This window comes from Scyliorhinus canicula, chromosome 8 (assembly GCF_902713615.1).
Source record: "Scyliorhinus canicula chromosome 8, sScyCan1.1, whole genome shotgun sequence".
Classification (NCBI taxonomy): Eukaryota; Metazoa; Chordata; class Chondrichthyes; order Carcharhiniformes; family Scyliorhinidae; genus Scyliorhinus; species Scyliorhinus canicula.
This window is the reverse complement of record NC_052153.1, coordinates 122,855,800-122,881,693: the sequence shown is the minus strand read 5'-3', so window position 1 is coordinate 122,881,693 and position 25,894 is coordinate 122,855,800. Positions and strand designations below refer to the sequence as shown.

The following is a 25,894-nucleotide window of genomic DNA, read 5'->3' as shown; positions in this document are numbered from 1 at the left end:
GTTTAAGTAGGTTGGTGCAGACTCAATGGGCCGATTGGCCAACTTCTGTACTGTATGTTCTACGTTCTACTGGTGGACCAGGTGGAATGGGGCGTCTCCTAGTCCATCAGAGGTCACTGGGTGGTCAGGGACCGGGCAGGACAGCCTCCTAGCCCTCCCTCTTGAACATGGGCATCTTGGCACTGCCAAGATGGCACTTTGGCACTGTCACCTGGCACTGCCAATGTTCCCAGGTGGTACTGTAAAGCTGGCGAAGTTCTGCCAGGATGCTAAAGTGACAGTGTCAGAGTTTCCAGGTGACGAGGTGGCATGGCAAAAAGTCAGAGCTTGAGGGGAGCCATGCCCATGAAGGGACTGTGGAGGGGGTATGAAGGGTGGTGGGGTGCAGGGCAGGTATGAAGGGGCCTCCAGAAGGTTGGAGGGGAGACGGGTGGGGTTGCTGGAAGAGCTGGGGCTCGAAAGGGGGCACGGGAAAACGTGTAAAGAGGTGTCCCTCAGCAACCCGATTCAAACCCGATTCTAAGTATGGGCTTGCCTGGTGAGCAAATCCTTAGGGCCCAAAAAAGTATGTGTGGTTAGATAGCGGTGGGGAACTCGCCAACAGAACTGTCACACCTGTATTAGGTGATGTAAAGTAGGATCTGCACTATAGGTTCGCCGGTAGCCCCTGCCTGCTGGCTCCGCTCAGTAGGAGGAGTATAAATATGCGTGTCCTCCATTCGACAGCCATTTCGCCAGCTGCTTTGGGAGGCCACACATCTTACTGCAATAAAGCCACAGTTATATTCAACCTTCGTCTTTGTACAATTGATCGTGCATCAATTTCTAAATGATTTTCTAAAAGATGGACCTCCGAATCAAACCAGATCGCCTGCAACTGGGTCCGCACTCATGCAAAGCCAAAAAGGATTTTAATCACTGGTTAGCTTGCTTCGATGCCTATATCAACTCAGCGACCACCCCGATCTACGCAGACGCCATGGCGCTCCTCAAAGACCTGTACTCAAGGTTGAGCACCAGCATGTTTCCGCTGATCCAGGGTGCCATGGCGCTCAACAAAGAAAACTACGCACAGAAAACAAACACACTCTTCGCCAGGCACATACTCACCACTCGCTCTCAACTCCCTGGTGAGTCCATAGACGACTTCTGGCGGGCCCTAATCCTACTCGTCCAGGACTGTGACTGTTAGGCCGTTACGGCCACCGAACATTCCAACCTTCTTATGCGTGATGCGTTTGTAACAGGGATTGGGTCGGACCTCATACGCCAAAGACTACTAGAAGGGGCCACACTCGACCTAGCCGAGACTAAAAAGCTAGCACTCTCCATGACGGTCGCCTCACGTAATGCTCAGGCCAACCCCTGCAGCTGCGCGGCCCACCCCTCCTATCCCTCGTGGACCCCACAGACGGCTGCCCCAGCCGGGGCTTTACCCAGCCAGTACTCCTGCACCACCCGCCAACCCACGCACCCCGGGGGTCCCCAATGTTACTTCTGCGGCCAGGAGAAGTACCCTGCCAACGATCCCCGGTCCGCACTGCCATTTGCAAGGCTTGCGGCAAGAAGGGGCACTTCGCCGCAGTGTGCCAGGCCCGCGCAGTCGGCGCTATCGCCCCCTCCCCCCTGACCTACACACAATGGGCGCCGACATATTCGTCCCGGACCACGTGTGGCCATGGGCGCCGCCATCTTCACCTCCCCGGACCACGCGCAGCCAGTGGGCGGCGCCATCTTCACCTCCCGGGGCCGCGAGCGGCCAGTGTGCGCCACCATCTTCCCCCATCATTCCACATGCGGCCCATGGGTGCCGCCATTTTGGCCCCGTAGGATCTTCAGGTACCGCCATCTTGTCTTCCCCAAGGGGCATGGACGCCGACAGCATTCCATGACCTGGGCCTCTCACGATCTCCATCTTCTGACGCCAACGACGACTGACCGCAGCTCGCCTCACTGACAATCGACCAGTCACGTCCGCACAATCTGGCCACCGTTTCGACCAGTCTGAGAATCAATGATCACATGACCTCGTGCCTGCTGGACTCCAGGAACACTGAAAGCTTCATCCACCCAGATACGGTAAGGCGCTGCTCCCTCGCGGTCCACCCTGCCAATCAAAGAATCACCCTGGCCTCCGGATCCCATTCCGTTGCGATCCGGGGGTTCTGCACGGTCACTCTCACAGTCCAGGACGTAGAATTCAGCGACTTCCGCCTCAATGTCCTTCCTAATCTCTGCGCTGCACTACTACTAGGCCTGGACATCCAGTGCAATCTCCAGAGCCTTACCCTCAAATTCGGCGGGCCCCTGCCACCCCTCACTGTGTGCGGTCTCGCGACCCTAAAGGTCAACCCACCCTCCCTCTTTGCCAATCTAACTCCGGATTGCAAACCCGTTGCCACCAGTAGCAGACGGGACAGCATCCAGGACAAGACCTTCATCAGGTGCGAGGTCCAGCGGTTGCTTCGGGAAGGCATCATCAAGGCCAGCAACGGCCTCTGGAGAGCCCAAGTGGTAGTTGTTAAAACTGGGGAGAAACACAGAATGGTCATGGACTGCAGCCAGATCATCAATCGGTACACGCAGCTCGATGCGTACCCCCTCCTACGCATATCTGATATGGTCAATCAGATTGCGCAGTACCGGGTCTTCTCAACGATAGACCTGAAATCCACCTACCACCAGCTCCCCATTCGTAAATCGGACAGTCCATACACTGCTTTCAAGGCAGACGGTCGTCTCTGTCACTTCCTCAGGATTCCCTTCGGCGTCACTAACGGGGTCTCGGTCTTCCAAAGGGAGATGGACCGAATGGTCGACCGGTACGGTTTGTGGGCCACCTTTCCGTACCTAGACAACGTCACCATCTGCAGGCAAGATCAGCAGGACCACAACGCCAACCGTGCCAAATTCCTCCACACCGCCACTCTCCTCAACCTCACCTACAACAAGGAGGGGTGCATGTTCAGCACAACCAGCTTAGCCATCTCGGCTATGTGGTCCAGAACAGAGTTCTGGGACCCGATCCCGACTGCATGCTTCATTGAGCTTCCCCTCCTCCACGGCCCCGAGGCCCTCAAATGCTGCCTGGGGTTCTTCTCCTACTACTCCCAGTGGGTCCCAAACTATGTGGACAAGGTCCGCCCACTCATTCAGTCCATCCACTTTCCTCTTACGGCCGAGGCACAACAGATCTTCGCCCATATCATAGCTGATATAGCCAAGGCCGGGATGCACGCAGTAGATGAGACACTGCCCCTCCAAGTAGAAAGCGACGCATGAGACGTCGCATTTGCCGCCGCACTCAATCAGGCAGGCAGACCTGTGGCATTCTTTCCCCGCACCCTTCATGCCTCAGAAATTCGGCACTCGTCCATCGAAAAAGAGGCCCAAGCTATTGTTGAAGCTGTGCGGCATTGGAGGCATTACCTGGTCGGCAGGAGATTCACTCTCCTCACTGACCAACAGTCGGTAGGCTTCATGTTTAACAACATGCAGTGGGGCAAGATCAAAAATGATAAAATGTTGCGGTGGAGAATCGAGCTCTCCACCTATAATTACGAGATTTTGTATCGCCCCGGCAAACTCAACGAGCCCCCAGATGCCCTGTCCCAAGGTACATGTGCCAGCGCACAAGTAGACCAACTCCAGACCTACACGACAGCCTTTGTCACCCGGGGTCACACGATTGTACCATCTCGTCAAGACTCGCAATCTGCCCTACTCCATCGAGGAAGTACGGACAGTCACCAGGGACTGTGACGTATTTACGGAGTGCAAGATGCACTTCTACCGGTCAGACTACGCGTGCCTGGTGAAGGCCTCTCGCCCCTTTGAACGGGAATAGCGGGAGGCCGTGAAATAGCGGGTTTGACGCGTCTGCGTGATGACGTCATCCGCGCATGCGCAGGTTGGAGCCGTCCAACCCGCGCATGCGTGGCTGACGTCATCGTGCGCGTCAGCCGGCATGACGCTTGGCGCACGGACTTAGCGACGGTCGCTAAGCCCGTGATGCCGTGCTCCACGGGGCCCCGCTGCTAGCCCCTCCCGGGGGGAGAATCGGGTCCCGGGAGGGGGCGCGGAGGCTGCCATGAAACTGGCCGTGTTTCACGGCAGCCTTTACGACTCGCCGCATTTGCGGAGAATCGCGCCCTAAGTGTGAACGGTCAGTTCTCTGAGCTGTCTGGGTGCTAGCAGAGGCACAGTCAGAACATATTCACACTGACATTCGTATACAACTGTGTTACTTATACTAAAGCTTGGTTACGCTGCTACTTTAAGTCCGTGCCACTTCTGGTATGCAGCTATTTAACATTGTGAAAAAGACAGAAAGCTACACAGAAATACATGTTTTCCTGAAATGTTTCAGTTGTTCCCCTCCCACTTAAACTTCTCAATCTTCTTGTGAAGATAGTGACATTTATGGCATCATGTTTTCATTTGACCAGTCATCCCTCACCCAGTATGCCAGCCTAACCACTGAGTCATTCCAGTGTTGTTTAATAAATAGAACATTATCTGATATTCTGCTTTGCAAGCCCATAGATGCCGATACCAATTATCGGACTGCCTCCACATTTCTGGCTGAGTTGACTAGAACTCAATGACCCAGTCAACACCAAACCAACAGTGTTAGCTGTTCATTACAATTGCACTTGTTCACAGACTTTCTATGGGATTTTACATTGGAGCTTTCTATGATACGGGACTCATTTCACTGCAGTGCTTTCTCCAGGAGATCCAGGACCTGTGTAAACAGGGCAAGCAAATGTGTATTTCTTAAACTTAGTTGAAGAATCCTGATCGAGTTGCAAAGTATAAATTAGAAAAATGAAAAAAAAATGAAAATCGCTTATTGTCACGAGTAGGCTTCAATGAAGTTACTGTGAAAAGCCCCTAGTCGCCACATTCCGGCGCCTGTCCGGGGAGGCTGGTATGGGAATTAGCAGAGCTAATTCATTGACAAATCATGTGCAGAAAGGGAAATGGGGGAAGAAAAGATATGAGAGAAGAGATTGAGCCAGAAAGAAAAAGTTGAAAGAAAATTAATATTTGAAAATCTCCAGCAATAATTAAAATCTGAAGGAATAAGCACATTTATAAAGATTAATGTTCATTGCCAGAGAATTTACTTGGCAATAATTAAGCTTTGCTTTCCATTAAAATTTTACTTCACTTAAACTTCCATTAAAATTTTACTTCACTTAAACGCACAAGCCATAACGTATTCTGATTAGTCGATAACTACTCCAACTTCACACCCTTCCATGTATTTCAGTGGCAAGTTTCTCAATGAGATTCTGGCATACCAATGCTTCTGGAGCGGCAGGGCGACTCGAACAGCAATCTGAATTCTGCACGTTGGTGGTCAGCAGAGATTGCTGTCTAATTTGTTCTTTACAAAGTCTGCATCAATATTAACCAAGGATTAAAACTAGTTTATGCAGCACGGTGTCACATCACATTATATGTTCACCTACTGAGCCATTAGGAGGTGAGGGTACTGCTTAGGGTAATTAGCATAAGCGAGTAACATCAAAAGAGTAAAGGAAAATAATCAAAGGGAAATTAGCTTATTTTGAGTGCGATCTAACGGCCTCATGACGCCCGACTCAATTAGCGATGAGGACAATAAATCCAATGAGATCTCACGTCGCAATCTGGATCATGCCCATTGAGGTTGAAGTCCAGATTTGCTTATTAAAGTGAGCAGTTAGTCTCAGTTGAATATGTCTAAGCTGGATTTACAAAGTGCCTGGGACCTAATGGTCTTGCCTCAGAGATGGTGAGCGGGTGCTATTTAGCACTGGTGTCACAAACGTGGACCAGGCGCACCGGCATTTGGGTAGGTCGCCCATGCGATTGTGGGTCCCTGGGTGCTCAGGTTTTGGGAAGGGTGGTACCCTGGCACCCGGACACCACCTGGGCACTGTGGCACTACCAGCCTGGCACCCTGACAGTATTCCCTGGGAACCCTGGCAGTACCACCCTGGCATTGCCAAGGTGCCCAGGTGGCATCTTTCTCATGCCGAGGATGAGGCCTGAGGGTGTCCTGCCTTTATGTGGTGGGGTGCGGGGGTTCAATAATCCCATTATTTGAGAGTTCGGGGGGGGGGGGTCTAGTGCAGTCATTTTCAAACCGGGGATCGCGGTGTCCGCAATCACGGGAATTCAGGCGCAACGGCCGCAGCAACCGGATTTTACAACTGCCGGCTGCGAGGGGCTTTAGCACATTGTTTCACAGCTCCAGAGTCCCAGGTTCGATTCCCGGCTTGGGTCACTGTCTGTGCGGAGTCTGCACATCCTCCCCGTATGTGCGTGGGTTTCCTCCGGGTGCTCCGGTTTCCTCCCACAGTCCAAAGGTGTGCAGGTTAGGTGAATTGGCCATGCTAATTTGCCCTTAGTGTTCAAAATTGCCCTTAGTGTTGGGTGGGGTTACTGGGTTATGGGGATAGGGTGGAGGTGTTGACCTTGAGTAGGGTGTTCCTTCCAAGAGATGGAGCGGACTCGATGGGCCGAATGACCTCCTTCTGCACTGTACATTCTATGATTCTATGTCTAAAATCGTTGCATTGTAATTTGCAGACTATATCCGCATGCTGTAAACCTGAGGAAAACTTATATTTGCATCTGCTATGGAGTGTCCCTGGATAATAATGCCCGTTTCAAGTAGGTCATTTCTCATTCTCCGCTACTCTAGACTATAGAATATAAGCCCAGGGTCACCTCTCGTATTAAACGTAAGGTAAAATGGTGGGTCGCGAAGATCGGCTGGCATGGATCTCGAATGTCGGCCGGCGTGGATCGCGAATGTCGGCCAACGTGGATTGCGAATGTCAGCCAGCGTGGATCACGAATGTCGACAGGCGTGGATCGTAAAGGCCGGCCAGCGTGGGTCCCGAAGGATGGCCAGTTGGTAAAAATGGGTCCCAGCAAAAAAGTTTTAAATGGACTGGTCTCGCGGAGCTCAATCAAGCAAATGGGACTAAGTGCGGCCTCGGCAGGGTGTTCCTCACTGAGGCCCAGAAATGAAGCAGACTCCCGTTTATAGCAGGGTCATTCTCAGCCATTCTCGGTCGTTCTCGGGAAATACTCAGCTAACCGCGCCTGACATGGGACTGTTATTTCTGTTAAATCACGGCCTATGTCTCAATGATACAGGTTAGTAAATGGCACATATTCCCTATAGTTTCTTATACCTAAGTTAAATATAAAGTTAAATTAGCTTTTTGAAAGTACCATAATGTACAAAGCTAAATTCAATAGGATAGTGAACAAATTAATACTTCCATGAACAAAACATATAAAGCATACCTCTTATTTCATCACCAAAATTATACAGGCCACTGGTGAAATGAGGAATGCAAAACACAAGGGATCCCAATCCAAGCATAAAAGCTGAGAAAGTCAGCCATCGTGGTATGTGTCCCTTTTGTCCTTGGTAAGAGACAAAGAGGCATAAAATACAGAAGGACATATCATAGCCTGTAGAGATCAATCCTGTGGTGAAACTGTTCAAGTTGTATCGTTTCTCAATTGTGCTTATGTTGATGTTCACCAGACCATTCACTAAGGTACCTGCAACACAAAGAATGTTTATAATTTTAAAGCATGAAATAAATCCCAGCAATAATACTATTGAGAATGACAAGAACATCACGAGACTGCCATCACTCCAACTTCCCCTCCAAGTTGTATACCATCCAGAATTGTAAATATATTGTCAATCCTTCATTGTTTCTGGGTCACAATTAGAATACCCAACAGAAAATCTTCATGATAGATCATAATCACAACGACTTTCGTCGTTATAGAAGATGGCTCAACAGCACCTTTACACTGGAAGAAGGGAACAACAACAAAGGGCAACAGACATTGATTCGAGTTGTTTGTAGGCCACCAAATAATAATGGAAGGGCAGACACATGATAGTAACGGGCGCTTTGGAAGGGAGGTTGATAAAGAGGCAAGAAGGAGCAGCAGTGGCTTATAGATAAAATTTTGGAAGTTGATGGAAAGTATGCGGAAGATCCCACCCCAGAGCCTTTAACCAGTAATAAAGTAATGTAGATTCAGTTTGATCCTTTGTCAAAAGGGAAAGCAGTACGCCAGTTGAAGCGGGCAAAGGGTGTGGTGTACGAGTATGGGGAGAAGGCCAGTCACTTGCTGGTGGGACAGCTCCACTGGCAGACTGCCTCCCAGGAGATTGTTCAGGTCCAGGGTGGGGTTAGGGGGCTGTTGACGGCGCTGGATCAGGCAAATAGGGATTTTGAGGAATTTTACAGGAGGTTGTATAGTTTGTAGAGTTTGAATAGGTCAGAGTCCCTGGGGGATGAATCGGATATGAGGGAGTTTTTGGAGGGGCTGGAGTTTCCCACAGTGGATGAGGAGGATAGGGAAGGGTTGGAGAAGCCATTGGGATCGAGACGTTTTGGATGGCGATAGAGAAAATCCAAATGATAAAAGCACCGGGTCTGGGTGGGTTCCCGGTGGAATTTTATAAGAGGTTTTCTGACAGGCTGGCACCGTTGTTAGTGGAGATGTTTAAGGACGCGATAGCCAGGGGGGCGGTCCCGGAGACAATGAGACAGGCATCTATTCGCTTTTGTTAAAAAAAGATAAGGACCCAGTGGAGTGTGGGTCTTATCGGCCAATATGCCAGCTAAATGTGGATGCCAAGATTCTTGCCGAAGTGTTGGCACTTCGACTGAAGGAGTCCCTCCCACAGGTGGTTGGGAAGGATCAGATGAGGTTTCTAAAGGGTAAGTAGTTGTCCTCGAATGTGCGGTGCTTGCTAAACGTGGCGCTCTCACCTTCAGAAGGGGGGGGCAGGAAGTGGTGGTGGCGTTGGATGCGGAGAACACAATTGATCGGGTAGAGTGGAGTTATTTGTTTGTGGTGTTAGAACGGTTTGGGATTGGGACTAAGTTTGTGGCGTGGGTCACATTGTTATGGAAGGATCCAAAGGTGAGTGTTTGTACGAATGAGGTGAATTTGGGATATTTTCAGCTGCAAAGGGGAATGAGACAGGGGTGTCCCACGTCCTCTCTTTTGTTTGCGCTGGCGATAGAGCCCTTGGCCATTGCACTGAGGAGCTTGGATAAATGCAGGAAGATAGTGAGTGGGGGGGGGGGGGGGGGGGGGGGGGGGGGGGTGGTGGAACATAAGGCGTCCCTGTATGCCAACAACATTTTGTTGTATGTTTCTAACCCGGTTCCCATGTTAGGGGATATAATGTGGCTGCTTAAGTGCTTTGGGCTTTTTCGGGCTCCAAAATGAATTTGGAGAAGAGTGAGTGCTTTTTGGTTTCCCCACCAGGGAAGGGAGCTGACTTGGGAGGGATTGCCATTTTGTGTGGCAACTACTCACTTCAGGTATCTGGGGGTGCAGGTAGCTCGAGACCTGCTCTGTATATTGAATTTTACGAGCTTGGTGGGCAGGGTCAAGGCAGATCTATTGTGGTGGGACTGCCTCCCTTATCATTGGCATTCAGTAAAGATTAATGTATTGTTGCGGTTTTTATTCTTATTCTAGTATTTACCGGCCTTCTTACAGATAGTATTTTTTATCGGGGTGGAATGGTTGATTTCATCATTTGTCTGGGCTGGCAAGGTAGCAAGGTTTGGGTGGGTTTATGTTTTTAAAAAGTATCTTCATTCAAGGCTTTTCCACAGAATATATCTATCCAAAATATCAAAGAACAAGCAAAGAACAACAAAAGACCATCACATCAACCCACCCAACAACTGCAATCCTCCAACCCTTCTAACACCGATCCCTAAGCATGTCCCCGCCCCCGCCAATCCTCCTTTCTTTTAATCACTACAGGTCCATTTAATGTGGCACCTACAGATTTTAATTTGTGATGCATTATCTAAGATCGTTAATTAAATAGATGCTAGATTGAAAGTTTATAAAAAATATGTTCAATTAATATAATCACTTGTAAACAGGCATCAACTACAAAATTACAACATTCAAGGTCTAGAATTATCATTACAAAATCACGATACGGTGGAATTTCCAATGGGGTCCCTTGATCCCCCAAATAACCTTGTGAAAATCCTGAGAAAGTAAGTCATTTACTCTATTTCTCTTGTTTAGCTGCTAAAGTTTGGGCTGCTGATTGGCAGAATGCATGTGGGAATTCTACATCAATGCCTTCTACGGGGTACTTATTTTCAATTCTCTAATAGTAAACAGTATACAGTTTTGACAAAAGGTCATTGCCCTGAAATGTTAACCCTGCTTTTCTCTCCACAGATAGCACTTGCTGAGCATTTCCAGCACTTTGCTTTTAAACAAGCATATCACCTACACTTCAAAATCTTTAAGAATTCACACTTTGAAAGAAAACATCCAAGTCCGCTTTACCCATTATTAGGACAGATAAACATTACAGATTGCTTTTCCATTTCTGCGTTGCAGCATCTTGGGTTAATTTTCCTTCTTTTCCCAACTTTTTCAGTTGGTGGGTAAGATTAACTTCAGCTGCTTGACGTAAGTGTGGTGGAGTATCCTTATAAACATTTTTAACAAGATCCATTGGGGCGAAATATTTCTCTGAATGCCCCTGAAAAACCTTCATAATCTGCTGTTCCCTCAGGTTTAGGTGTGCTACGTACTCCCGAATTTTATCAGGTGCATCTTGCCCCACTGGGCCATGTCCAGGATATATTGGGTGGGATTCTCTCACCGCGGGGCTAGGCCGCAGAATCACCGGGACCCGCATGAACCGCGCCACGCCGCCGATTCTCCAGAGAGCGGAGAATCAGCACCGTTGGCACCAGCGCAGTCGGCACGGCGCCGTTCAGGGACTGCTCTACGGGGCCTCCCTGGCGATTCTCGGTCCAGGAAGGGCCAAGCGGCCACGCTAAAAAAGCCGAGTCCCGCTGGCGCCGTCCACACCTGCTCTTACCTGGCGGGACCCCTGTGTGGATGCATCTGGGGCTGGCCTGCCGGGGAGGGAGGGGGGTCCGTGGCCTGGCCCACGATCGGGGCCGACTGATCGGCAGGCCGGCCTCTCGGGCTGGGGGCCTCTTTTGTTACGCGCCGGTCCCTGTCGCCCTATGCCATGTTGCATCGGGCAGGCGTGGAGAAGGGAGCCACCGTGCATGCGCAGCAATCATGCTGGTCCCACTGTGCATGCGTGCGTGCCGTCGGCCCCACTGTGGCACCCGTTTGATGCCGGGGATCAGGAGCTGAGCGGCGTGGGTCACTCCAGTGCCGTTCTGGCCCCTGTAGGGGTCAGAATTGCTACTCCTGAGGCCATGTTGACGCCGTCGAGAAACGCGATGGCGTTTAAGACGGTGTCAACACTTAGCCTCAGGATCAGAGAATCCCGCCCCCTAAGTCAGTTTTAACGATAGCAGCTTCTTCAAGGAATGCACATAAGTTTACAAATCCTCAAAGACTGTTGCCTCTTCTCCCAGAATACAGTCTCCAGACAATATAGCGTTTTACTCTTGCAAGAATGCCATATGATCACTGGCGCATATGTGTGTGCGAAGGGGGGGGGGGTGCAGTGCTCACCGCTCCAGTGTCCCACTCCCACCTTCATCGTCCCCACCTCCACTATCCCAAGCATTTGATAGGACCATGCGGCTAGCACAGTTGCTTCACTGCTACAGCTCCCAGGTTCGACTCCCGGCTTGGGTCACTGTCTGTGCGGAGTCTGCACGTTCTCCCCGTGTCTGCGTGGGTTTCCTCCGGGTGCTCCAGTTTCCTCCCACAGTTCAAAGATGTGCAGGTTAGGTGGATTGGCCATGCTAAATTGCCCTTAGTGTCCAAAAAAAAGGTTAGGTGGGTTACTGGGTTACAGGGCTTGGGTGTTGGCGGGGGGTTTTCTTTACAAGGGTCGGTGCAGACTCAATGGGCCGAATGGCCTCCTTCTGCACTGTAAATTCTATGTCAATGTCAACGTGATGGAATGGCCAGCTCGCATGCAGGAATCACCAAGGTGGACGGTGCAAAGTGCTACCGTGGTCATGAGTCGGACATTGTCAAATGATGCGAAGCACCAGAGCTCATTGCAGAGAGAGTTGTCATCGTCCTCCATCCTATGGGCCATACATGCTGTTACTGCCAACTCAGAGCCGACGCCCCAAACTGCGGCAGGTATGCATCATGGAGGCGGTTGCAGGTGGGGGTGACTGGGGGCAGGGATGGGGGTGTGGTGGTCGTGGGGGGTGGTTGTGGGAGTGAGATGTAGTGTCCGTGCTCCAGCCAGAACCCACATGATTCGGTAAAATTAAAGGCGATCAGAGCATCCCATGCGCGTTGGCCCTGGCGCACACGTCGTGCAGCCTCTCGTGCCTGCCTGGGGTTATCTGCTGCGGTCATGGCTTATGACGCCTATGTGGAGGCCACAGAATCCCAACGCCCACCCAGCGACCAGGGGTGTGAGCCAGCGGTGCTTCAGCATCCTGAAGATGTGTTTCAAGTGACTGGACCACTCTGGTGGGGCCCTCCAGTATGATGCTGAGAGTGTTGCCTGCATTGTGGCAGCCTGCTGCGTCCTCCACAACATTGCACAGCAGACTGCTCATTTGTTCATCTTTATTATTGTCACAAGTAGGCTTACTTTAACACTGAAATGATGTTACTTTGGAAATCCCCGAGTCGCCACACTCCAGTGCCTGTTTGGACACACCGAGGGAGACTTCAGAATGTCCAAATTATCTAACAAGCATGTCTTTCGGGGCTTGTGGGAGGGAACCGGAACACCCGGAGGAAACCCACGCAGTCATGGGGAGAACATGCAGACTCCGCACAGACAGTGACCCAAGCCATGAATCGGACCTGGGACATTGGAGCTGTGAAGCAACAGTGCTACCCACTGTGCTACCGCGCCGCCCGTGTACTGTGCTGGAGGACGGGAATGAATGACAGGTCCCGTCCAATGAGAAGGTTGCGGGGGAGGGCGTGTATGGGGGGAACATGGTGCCTGGGCAGGCACAGGAGGCCGCACAATGTGTGTGACAGAGCTGGTGGGCACGGGTCGCTGTAATCGCCTCCAGGTTCACCGACTAGGGGGACTGGCCGACCCCATGAACATCCCATCCCACACTTACACCTCACCCCGGCAACCACCCCACGCATGGCCACCCTGCCTTGCCACACCCCCCCCCCCCCCCCCCCCCCCCCCACCCCAGCCCTTGCAACCCTCTCTGTGATTCCTACCTGCCTCACAATGGGGTGCGGGCCCTGGGTTGGCAGCAACAGCGGTCTGGGATGGAGGATAATAATGACCTGCTCTGCGATGAGCTCTGGTGCTCCCCATCATTTGATAACATCTGACTCCTGTCCACGGTAGCACTTTACACTGTCCACCTGGGTGATCCCTGCATGCGAACTGGTTATTTCATCACACAATCCATCGAATCCCTTGAGGTGGCGAAGTTGAGGTTTGGGGTGAAGAGGGATAGGGATGGGTGGGGTACCGGGACAGTGCGCGGTGGCTGCAATGGGGTCCCTGGCCTCAGCCTACCCCAACATCCACCAAACTCCCTCCCTCCCATTCCCCCAACACCCACTCCGCAGCCAGCCTAGCCCAGTGATGGAACCATCAATTCACCAGACATGTGTTTCCGATATGAATCTAGGCTTTAATCAACTTACTTCAGAGCCAGCCTGTTACTTATTGATGAACTCTCTGTGAACTGCAGGCTGACTCTGGACAAGGGCATTTATACAGCAGCACTAGGGGGAGTAGTCATGGGCGGAGCCACGGGTGGAGCCCTGAACAAGCTCCTGAGCATTCCCAGAGCTACTCCCCCTAGTGGTCGGGTAATGCTACTGCGCTTACAAATATATAGTGTGAATTTACCATGTTACATTCACCACATTCACCCCCTGCAAAGAAAATCAAGTCCGGCGGGGGTGATGGTTTACAAAGTCAGTCTGTCCGGTGGTCGAACTGTCCGCAGTGATCTGCGGAGCACCGGGGTTGCAGCCTCTTGCGGTGGTTGGATGGATGGGTGTTGTGTGCTGGGGTATGATGGCGGACTCCAGGGAGGGTTGTATCCGAGCTTCATACTCTCCTAGTTCGACCGGGGACTGGGGACGCTGGGGGCTGGCCGGCGTGGGTGTGCGGAACTGGTGGGGCAAGCTCGTGGGCTCGGGAAGACGAGGGGGCGGCAGCATGGGGTGTAGGGTGAGGGGTCCTTCTGTGGGGATCGAGGGGGCGCTGGATCCGGCGGGTGCCAGACCCTGGAGGGGTATAGTGTCCTGACGGCCGAAAGGGAACTCGACGAATGCGTACTGGGGGTTGGAGTGGAGCAGGCGCACCTTCTCAACAAGGGGGTCGATTTTGTGCACCCTGACGTGTTTCCTCAGAAGTACGGAGCCCGGTGTCCTCAGCCATGCCGGAAGTGAGACCCCCGTGGTACGGCCCTTGAAAAAAATGAAGAGCTTCTCGTGAGGGGTCTGATTGGTCGCTGTGCACAAAAGGGACCTAATAGCGTGGAGCACGTCTGGGAGGACTTCCTGCCACTGGGAGACTTGGAGATTTCTAGACCGGAGGGTCAGTAGGACGGTCTTCCAGACCGTCGTGTTCTCCCTCTCCACCTGCCCGTTCCCCCTGGGGTTGTAGCTGGTAGTCTTGCTCGAGGCAATGCCCTTGTCGAGCAGGTACTGACGCAGCTCGTCGCTCATGAAGGACGAACCCCGGTCGCTGTGTACGTAGCTGGGGAAACCAAACAGGGTGAAGATGCTATGCAGGGCCCTAATGACTGTGTGGGAGGTCATGTCGGGGCACGGGATAGCAAATGGGAAACGGGAGAACTCATCTACGACATGTAGAAAGTAAACGTTCTTGTTAGTTGAGGGGAGTGGCCCTTTGAAATCAATCGCTAGGCGTTCAAAGGGCCTAGAAGCCTTGGCCAGGTGGGCCCTGTCTGGTCTATAGAAGTGCGGTTTGCACTCCGCACAGATCGGGCAGTCCCTGGTGACCGCTTTTACCTCCTCGTTGGAGAAAGGCAGGTTTCGGGCTCTGATGTACTGGGCGAGCCGGGTGACCCCCGGGTGGCAGAGGTCATTGTGGATGACTTTCAACCGTTCAATCTGCGCGCTGGCCCATGTCCCGCGGGATAGGGCATCCAGAGGCTCGTTGAGCTTCCCGGGTCGATACTTAATATCGTAATTGTAGGTGGAGAGTTCGATCCTCCACCTCAGAATTTTGTCGTTTTAATTTTGCCCCTTTGCGAGTTGTCGAACATGACGGCAACCGATATTTGGTCGGTGATGAGGGTGAACCTCCTACCTGCGAGGTAGTGCCTCCAGTAACGAATAGCTTCCACAATGGCTTGTGCTTCGTTCTCGACTGAGGAGTGTCGGAGTTCTGAAGCGGAGAGGGTACGGGAGAAAAATGTGACTGGTCTCCCTGCCTGATTTAAAGTGGCTGCAAGAGCTACCTCTGAGGCGTCGGTCTCAACCTGGAATGGAGTGGATTCATCCACCGCCCGCATGGCCGCTTTGGCGATGTCCTCCTTGATGCCGTCGAAGGCCTGGCGTGCCTCGGCCGACAGGGGAAATCGTGTGGCCCTAAAGAGTGGGCGGGCTTTGTCCGCATATTGAGGGACCCACTGGGCGTAGTAGAAGAAACCCAAGCACCGTTGAGGGCCTTGGGGCAATGGGGGAGGGGGAGTTCTAGGAGGGGGGCATACGGTCCGGGTCTGGGCCCAGGACTCCGTTTTCCACGACATAGCCGAGGATGGCCAGTCTGTTTGTGCGGAAAACACATTTCTCCTTGTTATAAGTGAGATTCAGTTTCTGTGCCGTCTGGAGAAAACGGTGGAGGTTGGCGTCGTGGTCCTGCTGGTCATAGCCACAGATGGTGACATTGTCCAAGTACGGAAACGTGGCCCGCAGCCCGTACTGGTCCACCATTCGGTCCATTGCTCGTTGGAACACCGAGACCCCATTAGTGACGCCGAAAGTGACCCGGAGGAAATGGAAGAGGCGGCCATCGGCCTCGAATGCCGTGTAGTGGCGGTCCTCCGGGCGGATTGGCAGCTGGTGGTATGCAGACTTCAGATCCACCATGGAAAAGAGCCGGTACTGGGCGATCTGGTTTACCATGTCTGCAATCCTGGGGAGGGGATACGCGTCGAGGAGCGTAAATTTATTTATGGTCTGACTATTTATAGTCGACAACCATGCGGAATTTTTCGCCGGTCTTAACGACCACCACCTGAGCTCTCCAGGGACTATTGCTGGCCTCTATAATCCCCTCACTGAGAAGCCTTCGGACCTCTGTTCTGATAAATACCCGATCCTGCAGGCTGTACCGCCTGCTCCGAGTGGCTACGGGTTTACAGTCCTTTGTGAGATTGGCGAAGAGAGGAGGGGGGGATTCGCAGCGTAGCGAGGCTGCAGATAGTGAGTGGGGGCAGGGTCCGCCGAAGCTGAGGGTGAGACTCTTAAGGTTAGATTGGAAGTCTAGTCCTAATAATAGTGGCGCGCAGAGTTCGGGCAAAGCGTAAAGTTTGAATTTTGAGTAGCTAGCGCCTCTAATTGTGAGTGTCACGGCGGTGCGTCCCTGGATCTGGACCGAATGGGAGCCTGAAGCGAGCGAGATAGTTTGCTGCATGGGGAAAACGGGGAGCGAACAGTGTCTTATCAGGTCTGGATGTATGAAGCTCTCAGTGCTCCCGGAGTCGAAGAGGCATGGCGTTTTGTACCCGTTAATTTGGACCTCTGCCATCAAATTTCGCAGATGCTTCCGGCGTGATTGGTCCAGAGTGACTGCGCTGAGTTGCGGGTAGTCGGCGGCTCGATCAGCTGTGCTGGAGTGGCCCCGTGATGACTGCCCTCTGAGTTCGTAGTCGTACTCTTCCGATGAGTTGTCCGAGCGTGGAGATGCCGGTCGGGCCCGTAGATCGCACGTGGCGGGCGGCGAGGAAGATGGCATCCAAAATGGCGGCCCCCCATGAGTCGCACGTGGCCGGCCGCGTGGTGGATGTTTTCCAAGATGGCGGCCCCCATGGATCGCACGTGGCGGGAGGAGGTGGAGTTGGGGCATAGGCCGCAGCGTTTCGGGCCCCGCGGGCCTGCGGGAGTGGGGAGCGATTACTTTGTGCCACTGGGGAGTTGGAAGCTGGGGTCCTTTTAGCGAGGCACACTCTTGCGTAGTGTCCTTTCCGCCCGCAGCTGCTGCAGGTCGCGTTGCGGGCCGGGCAGTGCTGCCGCGGGTGCTGGTTCTGGCCGCAGAAATGGCAGGCTGGAGCAGCATAGTGGCTGGCTGGAGCAGCGTAGTGGCTGGCTGGGGCAGCATGGTGGCTGGGTGGCCTCGAGCACAGACCTGGGGGAGTCGCTGGTCGGGGGCCCATGATTGGGTCGCGGGGTCCGCGGGGAACGAGTTAAGGCTGCGGAAGGAGACCTCCATCGTGGTCGCAGCTTCCACAGTCGCTTCTAAGTCTTGGGGCCCCTTTTCCAGCAGCCGTTGGCGCACATAATTAGACCTGAGGACCGCTACAACAACATTGCGTCCAGCAAGTGTTCAGCCGCGGTAACCGCTTGATAATTACAGTCATTTGACAAATTATTGAGATCCCTTAAGAACCCGGCGAGTGATTCTGTAGGCTGCTGGCGGCGAGTCGTCAACACATGGCGTGCGTAAACTTCGTTAATAGGCCTTACATATATCTTATCGAGAACTGCTAGCGCTGCAGTATATGAACCGGCCGAGTTTAGTTGCATAGAGATTCTGTGGCTCACCCTCGCGTGCAGTAGACTTAGCTTCTGTTCCTCTGTCGTTTCGGCTGTGCACGCTTCTGCCAGATAGGCCTTAAAGCACCGCATCCAGTGGGAAAAGATTTATTTTGCCTCTGCATCCTGCGGGTCGAGTTCCAGGCGTCCAGGCTTGAGGGCCGATTCCATGATCGATCTTTACTGTTCTTAAGTTGATTAAATTGATGGAACCATCAATTTACCAGACACGTGTTTCCGATATGAATCTAGGCTTTAATCAACTTACTTCAGAGCCAGTCTGTTACCTGTTGATGAACTCTCTGTGAACTGCAGGCTGACCCTGGACAAGGGTATTTATACAGCAGCACTAGGGGGAGGAGTCATGGGCGGAGCCAAGGGTGGAGCCCTGTACAAGCTCCTGAGCATTCCCAGAGCTACTCCCCCTAGTGGTTGGGTAACGCTACTGCGCTTACAAATATACAGTGTGAATTTACCATGTTATATTCACCACACCCAGCCCAGCCCATCCCTCCCACCCTTCTAACAGAGTACCGAGGCAGTTGAAATGTTGTCAACTGGTATTTATTGTGAAATGGTGAACATTTATGTGCAGGTGTGTGCCCTTGCCCCTAATGCTATACTGTGTGCTGCACCCGTGCCAACCTAACTGATGTCTACCTTTCGAACCTTACACTACATTTAAGTGGATCTCTAGATTTTACATCAGGAGTGGAGGCGGCCTGCTGTGGTTCCCACCCAGTGACCTGGGCCTCCTTTGGTGGCTATCCTCTGGAGCGATCTGTCTTGGATGGGCTGGGCTGCTGCTCGGGTGTCCCAAGTGGTGTGGTGCCGCCCAGTTCTGACCACTGCCCTTCAGATGTGGCAGGCATAGGAGGTGGGGGAGTCACTGTGGTGTTCTGGCACCTCCCCTGCGGGAGTCACCGGCACGGGCCCCATCACCTCCTCCTCCCTCAGGGTGCCTGATGGCCCCCGGGCTACTCCTTGGGACGGGGGTGCGACCAGAGCGAACTCCTGAGGCTCCCCTGCCACCTGGAAGCTCGATCAAATCTCGACCAGGGTCTCAATGCTCACGGCCATGGAGCACAGGAAATGGACCACATCCACTGGGACAGTGACACATCAACCACTGACTGTGTCATCTCCTTCTGGGTCTGTGCCACATCAGCTAGTGAATGTGCCATATCCCTCTGTGACTGGCTCAGGCCAGCAAGCGCCCAAGCAATGCCGCTGACTCCCTCAGCCATGACCCGCTGTGACTGGGCCAAGCTCTGGAACGACGCTGCAATGTCTAGGTGGCTCTGGTATATGTCTGCCTGTGAAAGGCCACCACCCGCACAGAGTGCCCAGGCCTTGGATATCCTATGGACCCATGGCCCATACCTTCATTCTCAAGGCCTCCACCATGGACGCCACCTGTATGATGTTACCCTGGGTGACACTCATGGCTGGACTTCTCCAACTGCACCTGCAGGCACTGGATGGTTGCTGACTCTCCCTCGTGCAGTCCCTGGCTCTGTGACTGCATCTCCACTATTGATGAGACTGTCCATTCCAGAAACCCGAAACACATTCGGAAGACAGCCAGTCCCTGGGTTCAAGCCGTTCTCAGACCGCCCGCCCTCTTGGGGGTTCCTACCTCCAACTGGTGTACCACAGCACTAGTATGGTGCACACCAGATAGTGTCCCATGTGCCTCTTCACTAAGGTGGCCAACTGAATTGAGTGTCTCTGCGATGGTGGAGGGTTTTGGAGACAGCTGTGATGGAAAGTCAGTGTCGTCTCCAGATTGGTCCTCCGGGGTATCCCAGGCTGCAGTTCGAGGGCTTTAATCACTGTCCGTTGCCACTTTCTCACTGCTATCCGCTTGGGTTGAAGTTGGGGTCAGGGGACACCAGAATGATTGTTGAATCATTCCACATTGTCAGGTGATCCTGAAAGACACAAGACATGACATGACACATGACTAGATCGCCGGTTGGGGTGGGGTGCAATGTTCAGGAGGTGTGGGGGTGGTGTAGGGGTGGTGTAGGGGATAGTGTGGCTGTGCAGGTGGTGCCTCACATGCCATGGAGAACCGTTACTCCTCATTTGCTCGCCTTATTGATAGAGTGAATAAGGATAAACTGTTTCCACTTGCAGTTACCAAAGGATACAGATTTAAAGTAATTGGCAAAAGAACCAGAAATTGCATGAACATTTTTTTTAACAAACAATTTTATTGAGGTATTTTAGACATATAGAAAAGAGACATTGTACAGTACAAAAAAAAGTCAAGACACAAATGACAAAATAAACATAGTGCAAACCACGGCTCTGTTCACGCATGGACCTGCCTCAATATCCTCCTACTCTACACTACTCAACCCTTGCCCCCCCCCCTCCTCCCCCCCCCCCCCCCCCCCCCCCCCCCCCCCGCTGACGCTTTGACGCTTACTCCTCTGCGAAGAAGTCAATAAATGGCTGCCGTCGTCGGGCGAACCCTAGTAGCGAACCTCTCAAGGCGAACTTGACTTTCTCTCGGCCAAGAAAGCTCGCCATGTCCGTTAGCCGTACCTCAGCCCTCGGGGGCTTTGAGTCCCTCCATGCTAACAGTATTTGTCGCCGGGCTACCAGGGAAGCAAAGGCCAGAACGTTGGCCACTCTCTCTTCCTGGACTCCCGGGTCCTCCGAAACCTCAATGATTGCCACCTCAGGGCTCATTACCACCCCAGTTTTCAATACTCGGGACATATCATCTGCAAATCCCTGCCAATACCCCCTGAGATTAGGGCACGACCAGAACATGTGTACATGGTTAGCTGGCCCTCTGGCGGAGCCCGAAGAATCTGCTCATCCAGGTCACCGTCGTGTGGGTCCGGTGCACGACCTTAAACTGGATCAGGCTGAGCCTGGCGCATGTTGCAGTCGTGTTTACTTTGCTCAGGGCTTCTGCCCAAATACCGTCCTCCAGCCCCCCCCCCCCCCCAGCTCCTTTTCCCACTTAAGCTTCAGGTCCTCGGTCTGCGTATCCTCAACTCCCATTAGTTCCTTGTAGACATCTGAGACTCTACCCTCTCCCACCTCTCCCCGAGAAACTACCCTGTCCTGCCACCCCTTCGGCGGGAGACATGGGACCGACGGCACCAGTCTGCGTACAAAATCCCTCACCTGCAAGTATCTAAAGTCGTTCCCTCTCACAGGCCCAAACTTCTCCTCCAGCGAACTGATCCCCCATCCTCACAATCCCCGCCCTCCTCCACAGTCGATACCCCCCGTCCATGATCCCCGGGGCAAATCGGTGGTTGCCGCAGATTGGAGTCCACACCGATGCTCTTACCTCCCCTACATGGCTCCTCCACTGGCCCCAGATCCGAAGAGCCGCCACCACGGGCTGGTGGAGTACCGTGCCGGCGGAAGCGGCAGAGGCGCCGTGACCAGGGCTGCTAAGCTAGTGCCCCTGCACGAAGCAGCCTCCATCCGCTCCCAAACCGACCCTGCACCCACCATCCATTTCCTTACCATCGCTATGTTGGCCGCCCAGTAATAGTTGCTGAAGTTCGGCAACGCCAGCCCCCCTTCTCCTCTACTCCTTTCAAGCATCACCCTCTTCACCGCGGGGACCTCCCTGCCCATACAAATCCCAGAATAATTTTATTCAGCCTCTTAAAGAAGGACCACGGGGTAAAGATGGGGAGACACTGAAAAACAAACAAGAACCACGGGAGAATCGTCATCTTAACAGTCTGCACCCTCCCCGCCAATGACAGCGGGAGTGCATCCCACCTCCGGACCTCCTCCCTCACTCGTTCCACCAGTCGGGACAGGTTGAGCTTATGCCACCTGAATCCCCAGTCCCATGCCACCTGAATCCCCAAATATCGGAAACTCTCCCCTACTAGCCTGAACGGCAACGCCTTCAGCCTACTCTCCTGCCCCCTCGCCTGAATTACAAACAACTCGCTCTTAGCCATGTTCAGTTTGTATCCGGAGAACCGGCCAAATTCCCTCAGGGTTGCCATAATACCGTCCATCCCCACCATTGGGTCCGATACATATAACAGCAGATCATCCGCGTATAACGAGACTCTATGTTCCACTCCACCCCGGACCAGCGCTTTCCAGCCCCTAGAAGCTCTCAGTGAAATTGCCAGCAGCTCTATGGCCAGCGCAAACAGCAGTGGGGAGAGAGGGCAGCCCTGTCTTATCCCACGGTGCAGTCTAAAGTAGTCCGATGTCATCCTGTTCGTCCTTACACTCACCTCCGGGGCCTGATACAATAGCCTAACCCAGTCGATGAACCACGCCCCGAACCGGAACCGTCCTAGTACCTCCCACAGATAATCCCAGTCGACCTGGTCAAAAGCCTTTTCAGCATCCATGGCTACCACTATCTCTACCTCCCTACTCTCTGGGGGCATCATAATCACGTTGAGCAGCCTTCTTATGTTGGCCACTAGCTGCCTCCCCTTTACAATCCCGGTTTGGTCCTCCACAATTACATTTGTACACAGTCCTCAATTCTGGTCGCCAAAATCTTGGCCAGTAACTTGTCTACGTTGATCCAGGAGATCGGCCTGTGTGACCCACAGGCCTCCAGGTCCTTATCCCGTTTCAGAATGAGCAAGATGGTGGCCTGCGACATCATTGGGGGTAAACTCCCTCTGTCTCTTGCCTCGTTAAAGACCTTGGCCAGCACCGGCCCCACTATCCCGGCAAATGTTTTGTAAAATTCCAATGGATACCCGTCCGGCCCCGGGCTTTACCCGACTGCATGACCTTCAGGCCTCCCAATACCTTTTTGATCCTGACCAGGGCCCCCAGTCCGTCCACCAAACCCCTCCCCACTCTTGGGAAGGTCAGTCCATCCAGGAATCGCCTCATCTCCCCTGGTCCCCGGGTGGTTCCGAAGTGTACAGCTTCCTATAAATGTCCCCAAAGACCTTGTTCAGCCCTGCTGGATCACCCATTAGATTACCTTCCCCATCCACTACCCTCCCTATTTCCCCAGCCGCTACCCTCTTCCTCAGTTGCTGCGCAAGCATTCTACTGGTCTTCTCCCCATAAATCGCGCCTTTTACCTTTCTACGCTGCTCTACAGCCTTGCCTGTAGTCAGCACCCCAAACTCGGCCTGCAGCCTCTGTCATTTCCTGAGTAACTCTGGCCTCGGGGACTCCGCGTAACTCCTGTCCGCCTGTAGAATTTCCTTAATCAGTCGGTCCGTCTCTGCCCTATCCGTCCTGTCCCTGTCCGCCCAGATTGAAATCAGCTCCCCTCTCATCACTGCCTTCAGTGCCTCCCAGAGCACCGCTGCCGAGACTTCTCCAGTATCGTTCACCTGCAGGTAACTCTGCATGCATTTCCTCAGCCTCTCACACACCGCCTCGTTCGCGAGTAGTCCAACTTCCAGCCTCCATGGTGAGCGCTGAAAGCTGTACTTACAAAACTGCAGGTCTACCCAGTGCGGAGCATGGTCCGATATGGCAATTGCCGAATATTCTGCCCCCACCATTCCGGCCAGCAGGTCCCTACTCACAACAAAGTAGTCAATTCGGGAATACACCTTGTGTACGTGGGAGTATACGAGAACTCCCTCGCTGTCGGCCGGCTAAATCTGCACGGATCTGCTCCCCCCGCTTGCTCCATGAACCCTCTCAGTTCCTTTGCCATCGCTGACAACCTGCCCGTTATTGAGCATGACCGGTCCAGGCCCATTTCCAGGACTGTGTTAAAGTCCCCACCCATGATCAACTTACGCGAGTCCAAGTCAGGGATCTTCCCTAGTATCCTCCTAATAAAATCCACATCATCCTAATTAGGGGCTCACACACTGACCAGGACTACACTCACCCCTTCGAGCTTACCCCTCACCATAACGAACCTGCCACCTCCATCCACGACTGTGCCGTCCGCCTCAAATTATACCCTTTTATTAATCAGGATCGCAACCCCGCTCATCTTAGAATCAAGCCCCAAATGAAAGACCTGACTGACCCGGCCCTTCCTTAACCTAACCTGGTCTACAACTTTCAGGTGCATCTCCTGCAACAAGACTATGTCCGCCTTCAGAACCCGCAGATGTGCAAACACACGCACCCTCTTGACTGGCCCGTTTAACCCTCTAACATTCCAGTGATCAGCCTAGTTGGGGGGGGGGGAACTTTACCCCCCCCGCCCCCCCCCCCTTGCCGATCAGCCATCCCCTTTCCTTGGCCAGCCCCCCAGCCATGTGTCGCGCTTCCTCTGGCCCGCCTCCTGGCCGGCTCCACCCATGACCACCTCACTGTTACCATGCCCAGTTTCTATCCCTGTCAGCAGAACAACCCCCCCCCCCACCAGCAACACCATCTTATCACCTAACTCCTGCTCTAATCTAACAATATGGACACCCCCACCTCGGCTTCCATTGACTAGTTGCACTCAGCTAGCCTGGGACTTCCAGCCTCGGCACCAGCCCGTCTCCCACCCATTGTTCCCAATCACCCCTCCCCCCGACCCCTCCACACCACTTCCCCAGATCAGCCCTACAAGCAAACACTCTATACAAGTCATAAACAGCCCCCACAATAGCACAACTCAAGTTAAACAAGAAAAAAAAGAGACAAGAAATAACAGGCACTCTTCAGTCCTAGCCATTCAGACACAGAAAAAGATGGCACAAAGTTCCCCTGAAGCATCCATTTTAACTCAACCCTTTTAACTGTTTTCTTTATTAATCCCCCCCCCCCCCCCCCCCCCCGCCAGCCAAACTCCAACTAAGCAAAGAACCCAAACAGGAAACATTCAGGGGAAAACCACGCAAAAAGCACGCAAAAACAAGAAAAAAAAAGATACATCCCAAAACGGGAGAGACACCACATATAATTAAAAGCTCTAACATGAGTCCAAACGTCCTCAGCTCAGGGCCAGCCCTTGCTTCTTAACGAAGTCCATCGCCTCTACGGGTTCCTCGGAATAGTGGTGCTGACCCTTATACATAACCCACAGTCAATCTGGAAAAAGCTGCCCGAATGTCACCTTATTTTTATACAGTATTTCCTTCACCTGCCTGTAACCTCCCCTCCTCCTGGCCACCTCAGCGCTCAAATCTTGGTACACACGCAGGGTGGTATTGTCCCAAATACAGCTACGGGTGCTCTTTGCCCATTGCAGCACCCGTTCCTTGTCCAGATACCTGTGAAAGCGTACCGCCATCACTCATGGGGGACCCCCTGATCACAGCTGCCTTACCTGCACTGTGTGTGCCCTGTCCACCACCGGCGGGCGTGCGAGCACCTCATTCCCCAGCAACTTCTGAAACATACCCTCCACAAATGTGGCAGTGTCTAGCCCCTCTGCCCCCTCCGGGAGGCCCACGATTCTCACGTTCTGCTGGCGAGATCTGTTGTCCAGGTCCTCCAGCCTTTCCAGAAGCACTTTTTGCTGGTCCCTCAGCCTTCGAATCTCCACATCCGCCAACGTTTGAAAGTCAGCCTGCTCCTCCACTGACTTCTCCAACTGCTAAAGCTTCTCCGCCTGATCATCCAGCCTTTTTCCCATCCGATCAATCGACTTCTGAAGTGGCTCCAAGGTGTCACGTTTCAAAGCCAAAAAGCCCTCCTGCATAGTCTGCAGCAGCGGGCTAGGCTGTCGGCTCCTTGCTCTGAACACCAGCCATGCTGGTCTCTCTCACAACCTCCGCTGTGCCCTGACTCGACCACTTCTCTGCTGTTTACGGTCCCTCCGGCTTCTTAGGTCCATACAATTCTGTATGGGTCCTGTGCCTGAGTACTATTGCTTTCCAGTTCCACGCTCAAAAGCGCAAAAAAGTCAGGGGAAAAGGTCCAAAAGTCCGACCGAAACGGGAGCCACCAAATGTGCGAACTACTCCCTCATAGCCGCCACTGGAAGTCGCATGAACATTTTTTTAATAGCACAAAGTAACTATGATTTGAAATACAATGACAGAAAGCGTGGTAGAAGCATATTCAGTAGTAATTTTCTGAAGGGTGTTGGATAAAGGTTGATGGTGAGGAAATTGCAGAGTTTTGGGAAAAGAGCTGGGGAGTGGCACTAAATGGATAGTTCTTTCAAGTTACCTCCTTTTTTGCTGTGAGATTCTATGGCTCGAATTTTACACTCCTCCCACGGCGGGGTCTGAGGCAGGGAGGGGGGGACATGAAATTGCACAGAATTTCCTCCAGATCATGGCCACCCCAACCTTGC

General features: G+C 52.9%; 1 protein-coding gene across 1 annotated transcript in view; it reads right to left on the bottom strand.

The window, feature by feature from the left end:
• The window catches only part of LOC119970485 (solute carrier organic anion transporter family member 4C1-like), a 265,140-nt gene that overhangs the window by 213,535 nt on the left and 25,711 nt on the right, over positions 1 to 25,894 (bottom strand). The window contains exon 2 of the mRNA XM_038805185.1: positions 7,315 to 7,578. Coding sequence (XP_038661113.1) covers positions 7,315 to 7,578 — 264 coding nt within the window. The remainder of the gene's footprint in view (positions 1 to 7,314; positions 7,579 to 25,894) is intronic.